Genomic DNA, 14,761 nt, shown 5'->3' with positions numbered 1-14,761 from the left:
CTTCAGGAAGCTTTGCCTGTTACTGGCTGTCGTAGGGGTGTAAATGAGCGGAGTCTCATTCTGCAATGCAGGAAAAGTCTGAATTACAGCACTCAAAGGAGAGTTGGCCTCTCAAAGCCTCTTCCAACCAGGCAGCCGGGATACCTACGCTGCAAAAGAGCAGCGGGTGGTACCCGGAGGACTTGTGTTGAGTAGAAACATGAGGACAAAGAGTGGAGAATTAACCCTGCTTGTGTCTAAAGCTGGGTGCTGCTGCCATGGGCAGCTCGAGGGAGACAGAGCACCTTCTGCCCTGCCCAGGGCAAAGGGAAGGCAGCCTCTGTGACTCCAGGTCTCAGGTATGCGGAGGAGCAAAGGGACATCAAAGGGACCCGGCTCAATTCCATGGGGCCTCGTGACAGTCTGCGCCAGGTCCCAGCTCTCTGCAGTGGTGCTTCAAAGCCTGGCAGCAACATACTTGACAGGGGAGGGCTTCCTCCTCTCCGGGATGTGCTTCCCAATGGAACAGCTCCTGTCCCTCACCACCGACCCCAGCGCCTGCAGAACACGGGAGCTAACTGCAGTGGTTCTGCTGTGCCTGGCTCAGGGTGCAGCACAGGTTTCAACACCCTGCTAACACCATCCAGCCCCAGCTCAGATGATCTTTCCTTAGGGGTAGAGATTGCAGCGTGCAGAGGGTGCAGCACAACTAACTGCTCCTAAACATAGAAGGTAACATCTCTTCACAGCTGACGCTGTTTATTCAGCAGGGATAAGCAGCTAAAAGCTCGTCTGAGATATTGTGTTCTCCACTTGATGGATTTTCCTGGCTCGAGAAGCAGAGACAGGCTTTTAAAACAAACAAACAAACAAAGATCTCTGGCTTCCAGGGATGTTTGGAAGAGAAATTCCAGCCTCTGATCGCTTCTGACGCGAGCTCTGGGCCTATCTCTTTAGGATCTGTCCTTATAAGCAGTTTTTAAAGCCCATTTATTCAGCCCTCTAATGCAACCAGAGCAGCACCCGCAGAAATCAGTGGCCACAGAAGAAAAGCCTGGCTGAGAGAGCAGGAACAGCCCAACACAACACTCCCACCCATGTGCTGGGCTGTACCCCCAGAGCGTGAGCAGCAGCTCAGGGAGGGGATCCTGCCCCTCTGCTGTGCTCTGGGGAGACCCCCCCTGCAGCCCTGATCCAGCTCTGGGGAACAGCACAAGAGGGACGTGGAGCTGCTGGAGTGAGAGTGTTCAAGGCCAGGGTGGACACAGGGGCTTGGAGCAACCTGCTCTAGTGGAAGGTGTCCCTGCCCGTGGCAGGGGTTGGAGCTGGAGGAGCTTTAAGGTCCCTTCCAACCCAAACCAGGCTGGGGTTCTGTGAAATGGTTTCTACCTCTGCAATGTCAGAGCACTTCAGTATAATCCATCGGCAGAAGAACGAGAACTTTTGGGGGTTTTCACCCCAGAGAGCTTGTGTTGTGTCAAAAAGAAGTAGTAAAAAGCAAATTCCTTTTAAGAAGGAAAAATGTGACCCTGTTGATGGATGTCACAGCAGAAATGAGGCTAAAAGCATGACGTACTGCACTCAGCCTCTGAGTTCCAAAAGCCCTGTCTCTACCCTCTCCTCATGGAGCAGCTGGCTGTGTGGTTGCTGTTTGGACCTGTGTACATCTCCAGGGGAGCAGCATGTGGAATGGAGAGGTGAAACCTCCTGGTGCTCAGGCTGGATTTATCAGCCCAACTTTTAGGCTGGCAGAGACGTGACGATGCCAAATCCCAGCTCCTGGGCTGGAAACCTCAAGCTCATCCAGACCAGCACCACCTCGACTCCCCTCCATCACACAAAGGTTCGTCCCAGTCTTGCATGACAGCAGGAACTCCCTGAATCTTCCCCCTTCCATGGGAAGGGAAACCAGAGATGGAAAAACTAACAACCCCTGCGCTTCCCAGGCCGGGATGTTTCTGCAGCCGTCTGCACATCTGCCCAAAAGCTTTTCCCCTGTCAGCAGTTCCTGAGGCTTCCCAAAAGGAAGATGAGAAGCTGGTGAGCAGTGGCCCAGAGGCTGGAATACAGTGGATGAGCATCCCAGCAATCCCAGCATTAGCACTGGATCTGGGAGCCAAACCCAAGGAGAGCTCCTTGGAGAAGAGGAGGTATCTCCGTTGCACACTGGCTCTTTCCCCAGGTCAAACCCAACATTTAGGGCTCAGTGAACCCTTGATCCAGCATCTGACCTTCACCTGGTTTCATCCCCAGGCCCCTCAAAACAGGGCACTGGGATTACAGACATTTTCAAGACTGGCTTTGACTGGCCCTGCCTAAAGCTTAAAGCTTTTAAGAGCCAGGAAAGTATCATTTCCCCTCCCAAAGCCACAGGTGATTTAGTGTTCCCTCAAATCTGGCTTCGAGAAAAACCTCCAAAAATTCCTTGCTTGGAAGTAAACAGGAATTGAGCTTTGCACGAGTTTAAAGAGAAACCAAACACGATCCTTTTGTCTTCCCAACAGGGAGACAAAACCTTTGCAGGCTGAAAACCCCCTCTCAGAGAGGGGAGGGGAACATCTAACACAGAGGTTTTCTTGCAGGTTAGGGGGGGATGTAACCAAATCTGACATCTCCACTCAAACCCCCTTCCCACCATGCTCTCCACGCTGAGTTTCCACCCTCCAGTGACACATGTACGTGGTACAAGCCCAGTCAAACCCACAGTGTTGAATCCAAAGAGCTGGTTTCGTGCAATCCTTTGGAGGCGGCGCAGCAATGCCCGCCGGGGAGGATCAGTCACCTCCAGTGCTGCAATGTCACAGTCATTTGTGTGTTTCTTTCTTTTACCCAGGAAATTCTTACATGCTGCAACTCGGAGCCTGATAAAGTGCTAAAAAGGAGAGGCTGTGCCCTCGGAACCCCGCGGAGCAGGATTACTGAGTCACCCCGTGTAACGCTCAACAATGTCCTTACGCAGCACGTTGAGCAAACAGCGGCAAGATAAGAGTGGGGAACACGGTGGGGCTTTGTCCCCTCCTATCTCCATGCTGCAAACAAGGGTCTCTGTAACTTAAGGATTGCCCCAAGAAGCTGTGGCTGCCCCATCCCTGGCAGTGTTCAAGGCCAGGTTGGACACAGGGGCTTGGAGCAGCCTGCTCTAGTGGAAGGTGTCCCTGCCCTTGGCAGGGGTTGGGACTGGAGGAGCTTTAAGGTCTTCTCCAACCAAAACCATTCCATGATTCTAATCCACGCACCTCGATGCTGTAGGAGAGGTTCTGTAGAACCAAGAGCACTCCTGCGGGTGAGGTCACCCCGTGTTCCCATCGCAACCACCTCCCCAGCTTCTGGGAAGCGCAGCTCTGGCTCTGCGGTGAAGGGCGCCGCCATTGCAAAAGCTGCTTTGCCCTGGAGGTGGTGGAATCAAGCCACCAGCCAGCACCCACCTCCCTCTGCTTTAATACTTGTTTTCTCCCACCCCCTTGAAGCGATACCATACCCTGCAGACTACCAAGTGACTGGAGTAACAGTCTGACATCCTACACAAACCAGCCCTGCTGCTAATTACAGAGCTCAGCAGAGAGGGGTGATCAGCTCCCGCGACTCCTCTTCCCTCCAGGAGGCAAACGGAGAGATGGAAATTGCTGTATCAGACTACACGAGGCCGTAATAACCAGCTAATTGCAGGGAAGGGATGGAGGGATGTGTGGGGCAGCGCAGGAGCGTGCCCTGGCCCTGCTGAGCTCCACACTTTTGGCTCCAGTCACGCTCCCGTTGCCGCAGCGGGAGGGAGGCGGCTGAGGCATCGCAGACGTCGGAGAAGCCCCAAATTACTGGTGTTTCAGGAAATGCTGCTGTGTAATTTGGTGAGGTTGGAGCTACCACAGGGCTGAAGAAACCTCAAGTGTCCTTTAAGAGCATCCTGTGGGCACAGGCAGGAATGTCTGATTGAGTAGAGCACAAGAAGCTCAGTGCTGGGAAGAGCTCGTCTCAAGATGTGCTGCAAGGGAAGTGCAGCTCCTCACTGAAACCCCAACATCGACCTGCTGGAAGCCCCAGCACAGCACACAGAGATACTCACTCCAGCTCTTTGCATTTGCCTTTTAACCAGCCCTTGCCTCACGTGCTGCCTTCCCCCTCACCTTCATCTTGAAGCCATTGGTTCCCGCACTATGCTCCCTTCACACAAGGACTGTGCTTCTTCCTCCCCTCATTCCAGTAAATCCAGTGCTTAATGCCAAATGTGCTAAATATTTCTTGTCGGGAATCAATATTCACCTTTTGGACTGCAGACAAGCATGAGTTAGTGCTTTGTCATTCCGTGTGCCTTCCAGAACTAAGGTTTTACAGCAGATGCTTTTGGGAAAGAGGTAAAATCTGGCTGTGCAGAGTGAGGATTTAAAGAGACTTTGAAAGCAGAGCTTGTATAGACCAAAAAGGGAACACTGCATCTTCCAACTTCAGTTTTAGATACAGAATCCTGGTGGATTGGTCCCAAAGGTAAAGGCACAACAGCAGGAGCAGCTAAAAGAAGGAAAACTGGAGTACCTACAGCCCTGCATCCAGCCCTGGGGCAACAGCACAAGAGGGATGTGGAGCTGCTGGAGTGAGGCCAGAGGAGGCCCCGGAGCTGCTGCGAGGGCTGGAGCAGCTCTGCTCTGGAGCCAGGCTGAGAAAGCTGGGCTGGGGCAGCTGGAGAAGAGAAGGCTCCTCAAGGGGACACCTTAGAGCAGCTCCAGTGCCTAAAGGGGCTCCAGGAAACCTGGAGAGGGGCTTTGGACAAGGGATGGAGGGACAGGCCAAGGGGAATGGCTTGAACCTGCCAGAGGGGAGACTGAGATGAGCTCTTGGGCAGAAGCTCTTCCCTGGGAGGGTGCTGAGGCGCTGGCACAGGGTGCCCAGAGAAGCTGTGGCTGCCCCATCCCTGGCAGTGTTGAAGGTCAGGTTGGACAGAGGGTCTTGGAGCAACCTGCTCTAGCGGAAGGTGTCCCTGCCCGTGGCAGGGGTTGGAACTGGGTGAGCTTTTAGCTCCCTTCCAGCACAAACCAGCCCGGGGTTCTATGATTCAGTGAACACCTCAGATGGGATGTGTGCCTGCTGGCTGGGATGCCTGTGAAGGAGCTCTTGCCGATAGGTGTCAGCACAGCCTGTCTGAAGCCTCCGAGCAGGACCTTTCTGAAGGCTCCTCAAAGCTCCTTCGCAGCTGACAAGCCACAGGATCACAGGGCTTGTCAAAGAAGAGAAAGGAATAACTTGATCTAAACCACCCAGGGAGCTCATGGTCAGAGAACCCTCCATGGAGGGCTGCACCCGGGATGTCAGCACCAGGCTGCGGCAGGAGCTGGGTCAGGCTATCAGCTTCCTCTCCGGAGCAACACATTAATCCTATGTGAGACAACACCAATGCAAACATGCAGCCTGTGTGGCTGGGGCACCCTTGGAAGGGGTTTAAGCTGTATTTCCTGAAAAGCAAATCAAATAGAAGGTTTCACAGATGCTGTGGATGCTCCAACCTCCGCTCCACTCAGCCCGACTCGGATGAGCCAGGTATCTGCAAGGAGGTGACTTCTCCTCAGGGCTGTGAAATCAGGTGTCAGGAAAGAGCCAGAGCCCGGAAAGGGAAAAAGTCCCTATAGAAAACTAAAAAAGCTCTTCTAAATCAACCCTGAAGAAGATCAGGATTGAAAGGATACAGGCCTGCATGTGGAGGAAGGAACACTGCAGGAGATGTATCTCCTCAGACCACCAGCAGTTCCCAAACTCTCTCGGAGATGCTCAGCACCATCAATGAGACCCAACTACTTATTTGTCTATATAAGGCCTCCTAACCCCAAGAACCTATTTTTACAGATCACAGGCTCCTTATTGCCCAACAGGCTGCACATAGTTTTCCCCAGTTTTGGTATAACAACCTTGAAAATCCAGCAGGATTTTCCAGGCCCTCCAAGGCCTGAGGGTCACGCTTCAAATGAGCCTGTACCATGCTGGGAAGCACCGTGCATCCACCAGCCTGTCCCTGCTCGTGGGTTCCGTTGTGTGTCATAAACTGGGACCAGGGAGGCTAAAAATTCTCCCCATCCATCCTGGAAAAAGGCCATAGTGGGAAAAATTCCTCTGTTAATCTCTGGAGGAATCAGCGCCCAGGGAATGTCTCTCTGGGAATCTAAGTCTGACAAGGTTAAAGCAACAAGCTATTTCTCATGTTGTTCTGCTCCATCATCACAGAGTCCCAGCCTAGTTTGGGTTGGAAGGGACCTCAAAGCTCCTCCAGTCCCAACCCCTGCCACGGGCAGGGACACCTTCCAGGAGAGCAGGTTGCTCCAAGCCCCTGTGTCCAACCTGGCCTTGAACACTGCCAGGGATGGGGCAGCCACAGCTTCTCTGGGCACCCTGTGCCAGCGCCTCAGCACCCTCCCAGGGAAGAACTTCTACCCAAGAGCTCATCTCAATCTGCCCTCTGGCAGGTTAAAGCCATTCCCCTTGGCCTGTCCCTCCATCCCTTGTCCAAAGCCCCTCTCCAGGTTTCCTGGAGCCCCTTTAGGCACTGGAGCTGCTCTAAGGTGTCCCCTTGAGGAGCCTTCTCTTCTCCAGCTGCCCCAGCCCAGCTCTCTCAGCCTGGCTCCAGAGCAGAGCTGCTCCAGCCCTCGCAGCAGCAGGATAACTTACTTAATGCCAGCTATGATCAGGTGGGACCAGGGGAGGGAAGAACAGAGAAAGCCATGAAGTGAGATGCAGACACAGTGCTCACATACAGGAGGCATGGGTGCATTTTTCTCCCTGGTAGCAGCAGTCACATCCATTCCCATCACACTGACCAGTAGGGTGTTTAAAAGCTTTACTTCTGAAGCATCTAAACAACCAGTCAGCAGATTCCCAAGAGCCACAGTGACCCCTGGGAAGGAGAGGGGAATCTTTTTGCTTTTCCTGCCTCGTTCAGTGAAGGCATTTGCAGGATAGATCCTTGCAAACAGCGGATTGCACACCCACAGCCCTGACTTCATTCACACTCTGCTGTGGGTCAGGCGTGGGGTCCATCCCAAGGGGCAAGAGCCACATTGCACACAACAAGTGATGCTGGAGAACAACAGATCCAGACCAAAACCCCGTCAGAGGTTAAACACAAGCAGCCAGAGAGGCCACGAGACCAGAGCAAGCAAATCAAAGGGAGGGTAGATGTGTTGTAAACCTAAACCCACTTGGATTAAGCATCTAATCGCCACACAGAGCAATCCTATTGAATCAAACAGCCATGGATTACCGTGCTGGAAGCCAGCCCGCCACGCACAAGCCGTGCTTTGCCAATGGGACATCACAGCTCTCAGCAGAAAACAACCCTTCACCTGCTGAGTTTCTGATTTTTCATCTCTTGCCCCTGAAATAGTTCATATTTCACACCACAAAGTTCATTAGAGCCACTTTTCCAAACCACCCAAGCGAGGAAAGGAACAAATGAGCACCCAAGTCTGCCTCACACGGACTAACCAGGGGACTGAGAGGCACCGAGAGGCACCCGAGCTCCGGGGAGCCTCAGAGCCTGCCAAACAAGCTCCAGGCTCCCTCTCTGAAGGGCACTAATGAAGTTTAAACTCGCTGTTCAAGGCTGAATATGGAGCTCCTGCAGAGAGCAGGGTGTAGCTCGCTGTTTCCAAAAGCAGTAGACCCAGTTCCCACTCCCTGCAATGTTGTGTTTTGCAACAGAGGTTGTTCAAGGTTTGCACAGATGCAGTTTTCACCCAGGAGCAGCAAACTGTGCAGCGGGATGACCCTGGTGTGCTGTGCTTTGGGACATTTCTACATGTACCACCAGGTAGATCACACTAGTTACCAGGATTCTGCTTCAAAGGATGCACTTTGCCTTTTTCCTCCTGCACTGCTGCTTACATTTTGGAATGGCTTCATCCTCCAGTGCTCCTTGTCACTCCCAGCCCCACGGGACAGAGGATTTGGCTGTCAAAGGCTACTACAACTTTGCACGAGTGGTTACTCATCTCCTTGTGAACCTGTGAGCTCAAAGAGGGGAGAAAATTCAATCCATTTAAATCAGGCAAAGCAATTCCAAGCAGCAGCATCTGTCCCAAAGGATGGCATAGGAGGAAGCCCAGAAAATCCTGATTTTGTTCCAGGACAGTGTGTGATAAGCAAGCTCTGGCCAGGCAGCAGTCTCACCAGAATTAAAGCAGAGTTTCCAATGGGGTCAAGTCACTGTGGGCTTAAGGGCTCAAAGAGCATTTTGATGGTGGTGGGAAAGTCAGGGGTTGGTGCTGAGGACAGCGTGGAAAGTTTTAGCTCTACAAAGGCAGAAATACAGCCTAATGCTACTGAACTGAGTGGACGACAAGAGAAAGGAGCCAGACCAGGAAACGAGCTGGGAAAAAAAGCTTTCCTCTCCTGCAGGATGCATTCAACACAGAGGGCTTGCGTCCTTGTCATTAACCTGTTCTACTTTGAAGCACCAGACACCCGCAGCCAGCACCTGCAGCCATGGAGGTGTCTGTGTGTGCCAGGCACCAGCTTTTCACTCCTTTTCATTGCCAGGCGGGCAGCAGCTACGATGTGGCTGCAGAGAGCCCAAGGTGATCCCAGAGTTTAATAATAACTTTGGCATCTCTTTCATTTAAACGGGATGTTCAACACTGCACCAAGCTCAGGAACACACAGGTACCACAGAATCACAGACCCATGGTTGGAAGGGACCTCGAAGCTCCTCCAGTTCCAACCCCTGCCACGGGCAGGGACACCTTCCACTAGAGCAGGTTGCTCCAAGCCCCTGTGTCCAACCCGGCCTTGAACACTGCCAGGGATGGGGCAGCCACAGCTTCTCTGGGCACCCTGTGCCAGCGCCTCAGCACCCTCACAGGGAAGAGCTTCTGCCTCAGAGCTCATCTCAATCTCCCCTCTGGCAGGTTAAAGCCATTGCCCTTGTCCTGTCCCTACAGGCCCTTGTCCAAAGCCCCTCTCCAGGTTTCCTGGAGCCCCTTTAGGCACTGGAGCTGCTCTAAGGTCTCTCCTTCAGGAGCCTGCTCTGCTCCAGGCTGCCCCAGCCCAGCTCTCTCAGCCTGGCTCCATACAGGAGCTGCTCGAGTCCCTGCTCATCCTCGTGGCCTCCTCTGCACTTGCTCCGACAGCTCCATGTCCTTCTTACATTGAGGACACCAGCACTGCACCCAGTGCTGCAAGTGGGGTCCCACAGAGCAGAGCAGAGGGGGAGAATCCCCTCCCTGAGCTGCTGCTCACACTCTGGGGGTGCAGCCCAGCACACGGGGGGGACACAGAGATCCTTCTGCAGTTCTCCCTCCAAGGGCTGGAACTGGCAACTACATTTTGGAAGCTCATTTTCCAGACCTGCCTCTCCTGGTTTTCCTCCTTGCGTCCACTCTTCTAAGAATCTGTTTTGCTACAAAGCATCTCACAAAGGGTGTCTCAGGGACTGGGAACAGGGCCCAGACTGAGAAATGCTGCTCTAGGGAGGCCATTAGCACAGGCAGGGCATGGTTTTGTGGGGGTTTTTAATCCCCAAAGCAAAGATGTGCCTTGGATCACTCGCTGTGTTACCAGGAGCTCAGTCCCGCTGCAAGGGGAAGAGGAACACGGGGTCAGGGCTGTGTGTTTCGGTGATGAGTCTCAGCCAGTTCCAGCTGTTCAGAAACAAGATGATGCAGAACACAACCCAGGACAGAACAACCTGCATGCTCCCAGGAGCTCTGCAGACACAGTGGGGTTTAAATCCACACGGGAGGAGGTTTCCACTACTCTAATGAGTATTTACTCATAGAAACCCCAGTGCTCCCCTGGACTGCCTGGCATGACGGTGCTGCACTGATGTGTGGATGTGGTGGGCTGGATGTTGGCTGGATCACCCCTGCACAACCGTCTCCATCCCTTGGGAAGCGCAGTCCTTTGCTGTGGCTCATGGCTCCTCTCGGCTCCACAAAGCTCACTTCCCTGAGGAGGAAACTCACTCCAGACCAGGACCAGCATTATAAGACTTCACCAACTGTTCTGAGCACTTGCCCTGGTTTCTCAAAGGGGCTGATGAAAACAGGGTTGGGTTTTTTTTGGCTCCAGGCAAGGTTTTTGCAGAGCTTTATCAAGGACAAACCGCTCCACAACTCCCAGGGACCACATCTGATACAACCACCTCGGGCAGGTGACAGCAGAGTCTCTCCTACCTCCTTTAGGCTGTTAGTTCTGTTGACACAACACCATCAAAGGCACCTTTCCCTCAGTTCACAAGGGGAAACCTGAGCCTTAAACTCCAGCAGCTCCCACTCAAAGCACTGAGAGGACCTGGGGGAAGAACAGAGCCAAGAAGAACCAACAACCAACGTGGGAGAGGGCTTTTTGCACACTTACTGTGTTGGGTTAAGGCTACCTGGGAGGTTTTAAGCGCAAACTTCAGGCTCATGGTTTCTACTCGTTTTCAGGCTAAAGCAGGGAGCATCAGCCACTCTGATGTGGTAATGCCTTGATACTGTGAACATGGACAGAGGGGATCAGAGCATCCAATGAACAAGTTTTACCTCCAAGCCTGGTTTTATCCTAGATCCTGAGAGAGATGAGCAGCTTTCCCATCTCCCAGACAAAGCAAATGCAGTGAGACCGCAGGGAGAGGAAAACACCAGGAAGCAAGTCCTGGAGTCCCAGCTCCCCCGCGGAAGGGTGGGCACATGGAGAGCCTTCCACTATGAGCCTCCTCAAGTCCCCTGACAGCACAGTGGGATCTCACAGCCTGCCAGTGGGAAAACACATGGCACCAAGGGGAGAACTGGGGCCTTTCCAGCTCTCCTGCCTCCCCAGGTAGCTGGAGAGAAGATGGGAGCAAAGGAGAGGATCGTGCTTGGCTGAGGATGATAAAGCAGAAACAACAGGGAGGATGTGCAGATCCTGTAGGACTCCAGCTGACATCCCTCTCCCTCAAAGACCTGCTCTTTATAACATCATTCCTTACTCTGCAAGCATAGCAAAAGGCTTGGTTTGGGAAAGAAAAGCTTTCTATCCCTGTCCTTAAGCCCCCAGGAGCATGGGCAAAACTCCTGGCATTTTTCTCTCTGATTTATAAAAGTTATTTCCCAGTTTAGTGTAGGCAGAGGCCAAGTGCAGGGCTCCTGAGAAATATAAACTAACAAGTACAGGAAAGAAGAAAGTCTGCAGGAACACACAGTCTGAAAGAGCATGGGCAGGCCAGAAGGAAAACTGCCTGGGGATATGGATATACCTCTAAGTTATCCCCTGGAGCCCAAGGACACAACAGGAGACAGAGATGATGGTGAAGGTCCTGGGTCAGTGTTGGTGGCTGAGGCAGCCTCTGTCAGCAGTGTTCAGTGCAGAGACGGAAGGGATCTCATCCAGACTGCTTCACAAACACACGGAAACAGGACAAACCTTCCCTGCCACCAGCACAGCAGACCCAACTCAACCTGCATCAGCCAACTCAACCCCACGCCAAAGCCCCCACCATGGGAACCTCAGCATCCCCCGTGGCGTGAAATCCTGGCAATCTCCATCCCAAAGGGGTTTGGTTTCTTTCCTGGCTGTTTCAGCTGCGCAAGAGCTTGTTTTGGGGGGGTACTAGAGGATTATTGCCACCAAAGCCATCCTGCCTGTGCCCTCGCTTGCTGCGTGCTGCAGCTTGAGTTAGAGTTGAGACTAACCCTTGCCTCCAGCTGGATCAACAGACTCCAGAGTAAACCACCTCCAGTCCTCTCTATCGGGTTCTCCTCTTGTGCAGATAGGCTAAAAGTCAAACAAGTGCCCAGGTTAATTATGCAAATAAAGAAAGAATAAAGCAAGCATCCTTAACACATGGAGAAAAGCTCCTGCCTCCCAGGGACCACCTACCCCGGGATAACATTGCAGCCTTCCCACGTAATGCCAGGGCCATTAATTACAACTCCCCTCCTGCTCTGGCAAGACTCATATGTGGGAGTGGAGGAGGTAGAAAACAGCTCCAAAGTGGCCAAAAGAGCTTGAGGGAGAAGAGTTTAGAGACATTCCTGTTCACGTTCCTAAAATAGAGCTCCTGCTGCCTTACGCCCTCCTTTGTGGAGCGTTGAGCCCCACCAGGAAAAAGCACTGCATAAAAGCCAGGCGTTGACTCTCTTGTTCTGCTCCAGCCTAATAAGTCAAGAGTCAATGCCATTGTTTTAGATCTAAGCACAGAAATACTTTGCAACCTCAAAAATTAGGGTTTTTGGAAGCAATTATCTCCCTCCTCCTCTCCGAGACTAAAAGCAACACAGGCCAATTACTCCTTTGAAGGCTAAATATTTACTGCTGGGTGAAGTGCAGCAGCTCAGGCTGGAGAGGAATTATCCAGCTCTGATGTCATCTAATGCCTGCAAGGAAGAAAACCCAAAGGAAAAACAGGTATGAACAAACAACAACAGAAAAGGGCGTTTTCTCCTGGAAAAGCCCTTTGGAGAGGGGAAAGGGATGAAGTCGTTTCAGCTCACCCATGTCCAAGGCATTTCGTGTTGCCCTGGCACTGTTCTCCCAGTCTCTTTAGGTAGCCCTACCCAGGTCTCATTAGATAAGATGCTCACGCTTAATAAGGGTGCAAGTAGAGTGTGATCCAAGCTCTGTGAGCAAGAACTGGCCTCATGGAACAGCCAGTGCCTTATCCTGGAGCAAGACCTACCCTATAGAGTCCGTAGGGGCAGGTGTGGGAACTCCTCAAGCTCCAGCAGCAATTAGTCTGCACACAACGAGGGTTAATCCATCAATGTCAACTCTTGTAAAGAATAACATCTCTCCTGCCTTATTTAGATCTGACTCCTGAGTTTCAAAGCTCTCAGCTTTTGCCCCCTCCAGCCACTATTCTTTCCCAGGCGGCGGGTGCCAACCCTCTGGTTAAAGGCACCAAGTTAAAAAAGAGAGCAGTTATGTGTAAGATACAAAAAGGAGAGCAGTGATGTGTAAGATACAAGCAGTTATGTGTAAGATAGCACCAGGGGCACAAGCAGGGAGTGACTCATCTCCTCTGCAGACCAAGGAACAAGAGCTCTCTGTTTGGCGAGGCTGCCTGAAGTTTCAGTTGCGATCCCATCTCGCTCCACGCGCTCGTGACAGCATGCAGAAAGATTTCCTCGGGGGATCTTCCCATGGGACTTAACTCTGACACATATTCCCACAGGACTCGTTCTTTTCAAAGTGAAATCTGTTAGTAAGGCAGTGGGAATTTGACTTGGTGAAATCCCAGGAGGGTGAGTGAGCAGAGCTGGGTGCCGGCCGCTGGAGCCATGGACACGACTGCGAGTCGTGCCCCGCATTCAATGTGACGGAAGAACTCGCTGGGCTGGAAGAATAGATGTGCTGGGTCAGAGCAGAGGTCTGCATCGCCCAGTATCCTGTTTATGCTACCCATGGCCTCTTCTCCACCCCTGAGCACAGGGAGAGAGCTCCAGCAGGGAAGCGGGAAGAGCGAGAGCCGGTTTCCACATAGGTGCAGGCTGTGGTTGCTTTCCTCCCTCCGTTTTAAGTCCATGACTGGTTAATTCTCACCTGCAGGCATCATGCAATGGATGTGCAGATGCAAAAGTCAAACTATGAAGAGTTGCTCGGTATCAACCTGCAGAAGCAGTCATCAAGCACCGAGTTACATGTTACCATGTCAAAGTGACAGCGCACCAGTTCCCAGAGGACACCAGTATGCAGAAACATCAGGGTTTGGGAGGACTTCATTTAAGGGAAAGAAGTGTCAGACAAGAAAATATGACTTTAAATAACAACTGAGTAATCCACAATACTTAAGAGTACAATGAAGGAGGATCTGCACCCAAGCAGACACATCAGCAAGGAGTGGTTGGTGGATGCTGAGCTCCTTTTCTTCCTCCTACTCTTGGTTACACATCAAGCTTTCACTGAAATGACTGCTTTAACACTGACATTCCTCCCCCAAAGAGCTTCCCCCAATTCTTCTGCTTGTCTCCAAAGTTATTTTAGTCAAATTGAGCAGCAGAAGGAAAACAGGCACAGCGTGTGTGTGACGTTTGGAGTCCAAACCCCAGTGTGGGAAATCAGTTGTGGTGTTTTCCTGCCCTGAGCACAGGGACTGCAGGAATGTACCTGCTTTCCCACGCTGTGGGTAGCCCGCACGGGCATGTCTCCTCCACTCCTCAACATACCTGAGGTGGCAGCTACCAAGGCTATTAAAGAACACAAATGTCTCAGCTTTGAGAGATCAATTATTAACAAGACAGGCTCTTGTGGTCACAGGGAAGTGTCACTCATCCCGCACGGCACGAACTGGCACCGAGCTGCTCATCCAGACAAAGAGGAACAACCCAGCACGGTGCTGCAGGCGCATGAGGATACTGAAGTCTGTGGCCAGAACCCCCCCTCCCCAATATCACCTGAAAACTGGTCAGATAATGATAAAACATGTGGGGAAACCCAGACTCAGAGCAGCCAGCCCAGGGCTGAGGTGGTTTTGCACATCTGCCACCTCACCTGGCTGATGGTGGCATTTCTCACCTGATGCCAGGGGCCGGATCCACTCCTTGCTGTTCAGGTCGAGTCTCCAGAGGTCGTTGAAGGCAGCGTTACAACTGCTCTGTGTGCAGCCACCAAACACGTACATCGACTGGTTAGAGTCATAGTAACACGCACCTAGAGAACAGAAACACACACATCAGGCACGGCCTCAGCATTTGGGGTTTGGGCTGAAAAAATAGATCATTTTCTTGCTCCCCTGGGTTTCATAGAATCCCAGCCTGGTCTGGGTTGAAGGGACCTTAAAGCTCCTTCAGTTCCAACCCCTGCCACGGGCAGGGACACCTTCCACTAGAGCAGGTTGCTCCAAGCC

The 14,761-nt window shown here is 52.4% G+C and overlaps 1 protein-coding gene across 1 annotated transcript in view; it reads right to left on the bottom strand.

The window, feature by feature from the left end:
- FBXO42 (F-box protein 42) overlaps positions 1 to 14,761 on the bottom strand; it is a gene marked incomplete at its 3' end in the record, with an annotated part of 31,733 nt that overhangs the window by 7,535 nt on the left and 9,437 nt on the right. Inside the window, exon 3 of the mRNA XM_010017622.1 lies at positions 14,431 to 14,565. Coding sequence (XP_010015924.1) covers positions 14,431 to 14,565 — 135 coding nt within the window. The remainder of the gene's footprint in view (positions 1 to 14,430; positions 14,566 to 14,761) is intronic.

This window comes from Nestor notabilis, unplaced genomic scaffold, assembly GCF_000696875.1.
Source record: "Nestor notabilis isolate BGI_N333 unplaced genomic scaffold, ASM69687v1 scaffold27916, whole genome shotgun sequence".
Lineage (NCBI taxonomy): Eukaryota > Metazoa > Chordata > Aves > Psittaciformes > Psittacidae > Nestor > Nestor notabilis.
This window is presented reverse-complemented; position numbering and strand designations above follow the sequence as displayed.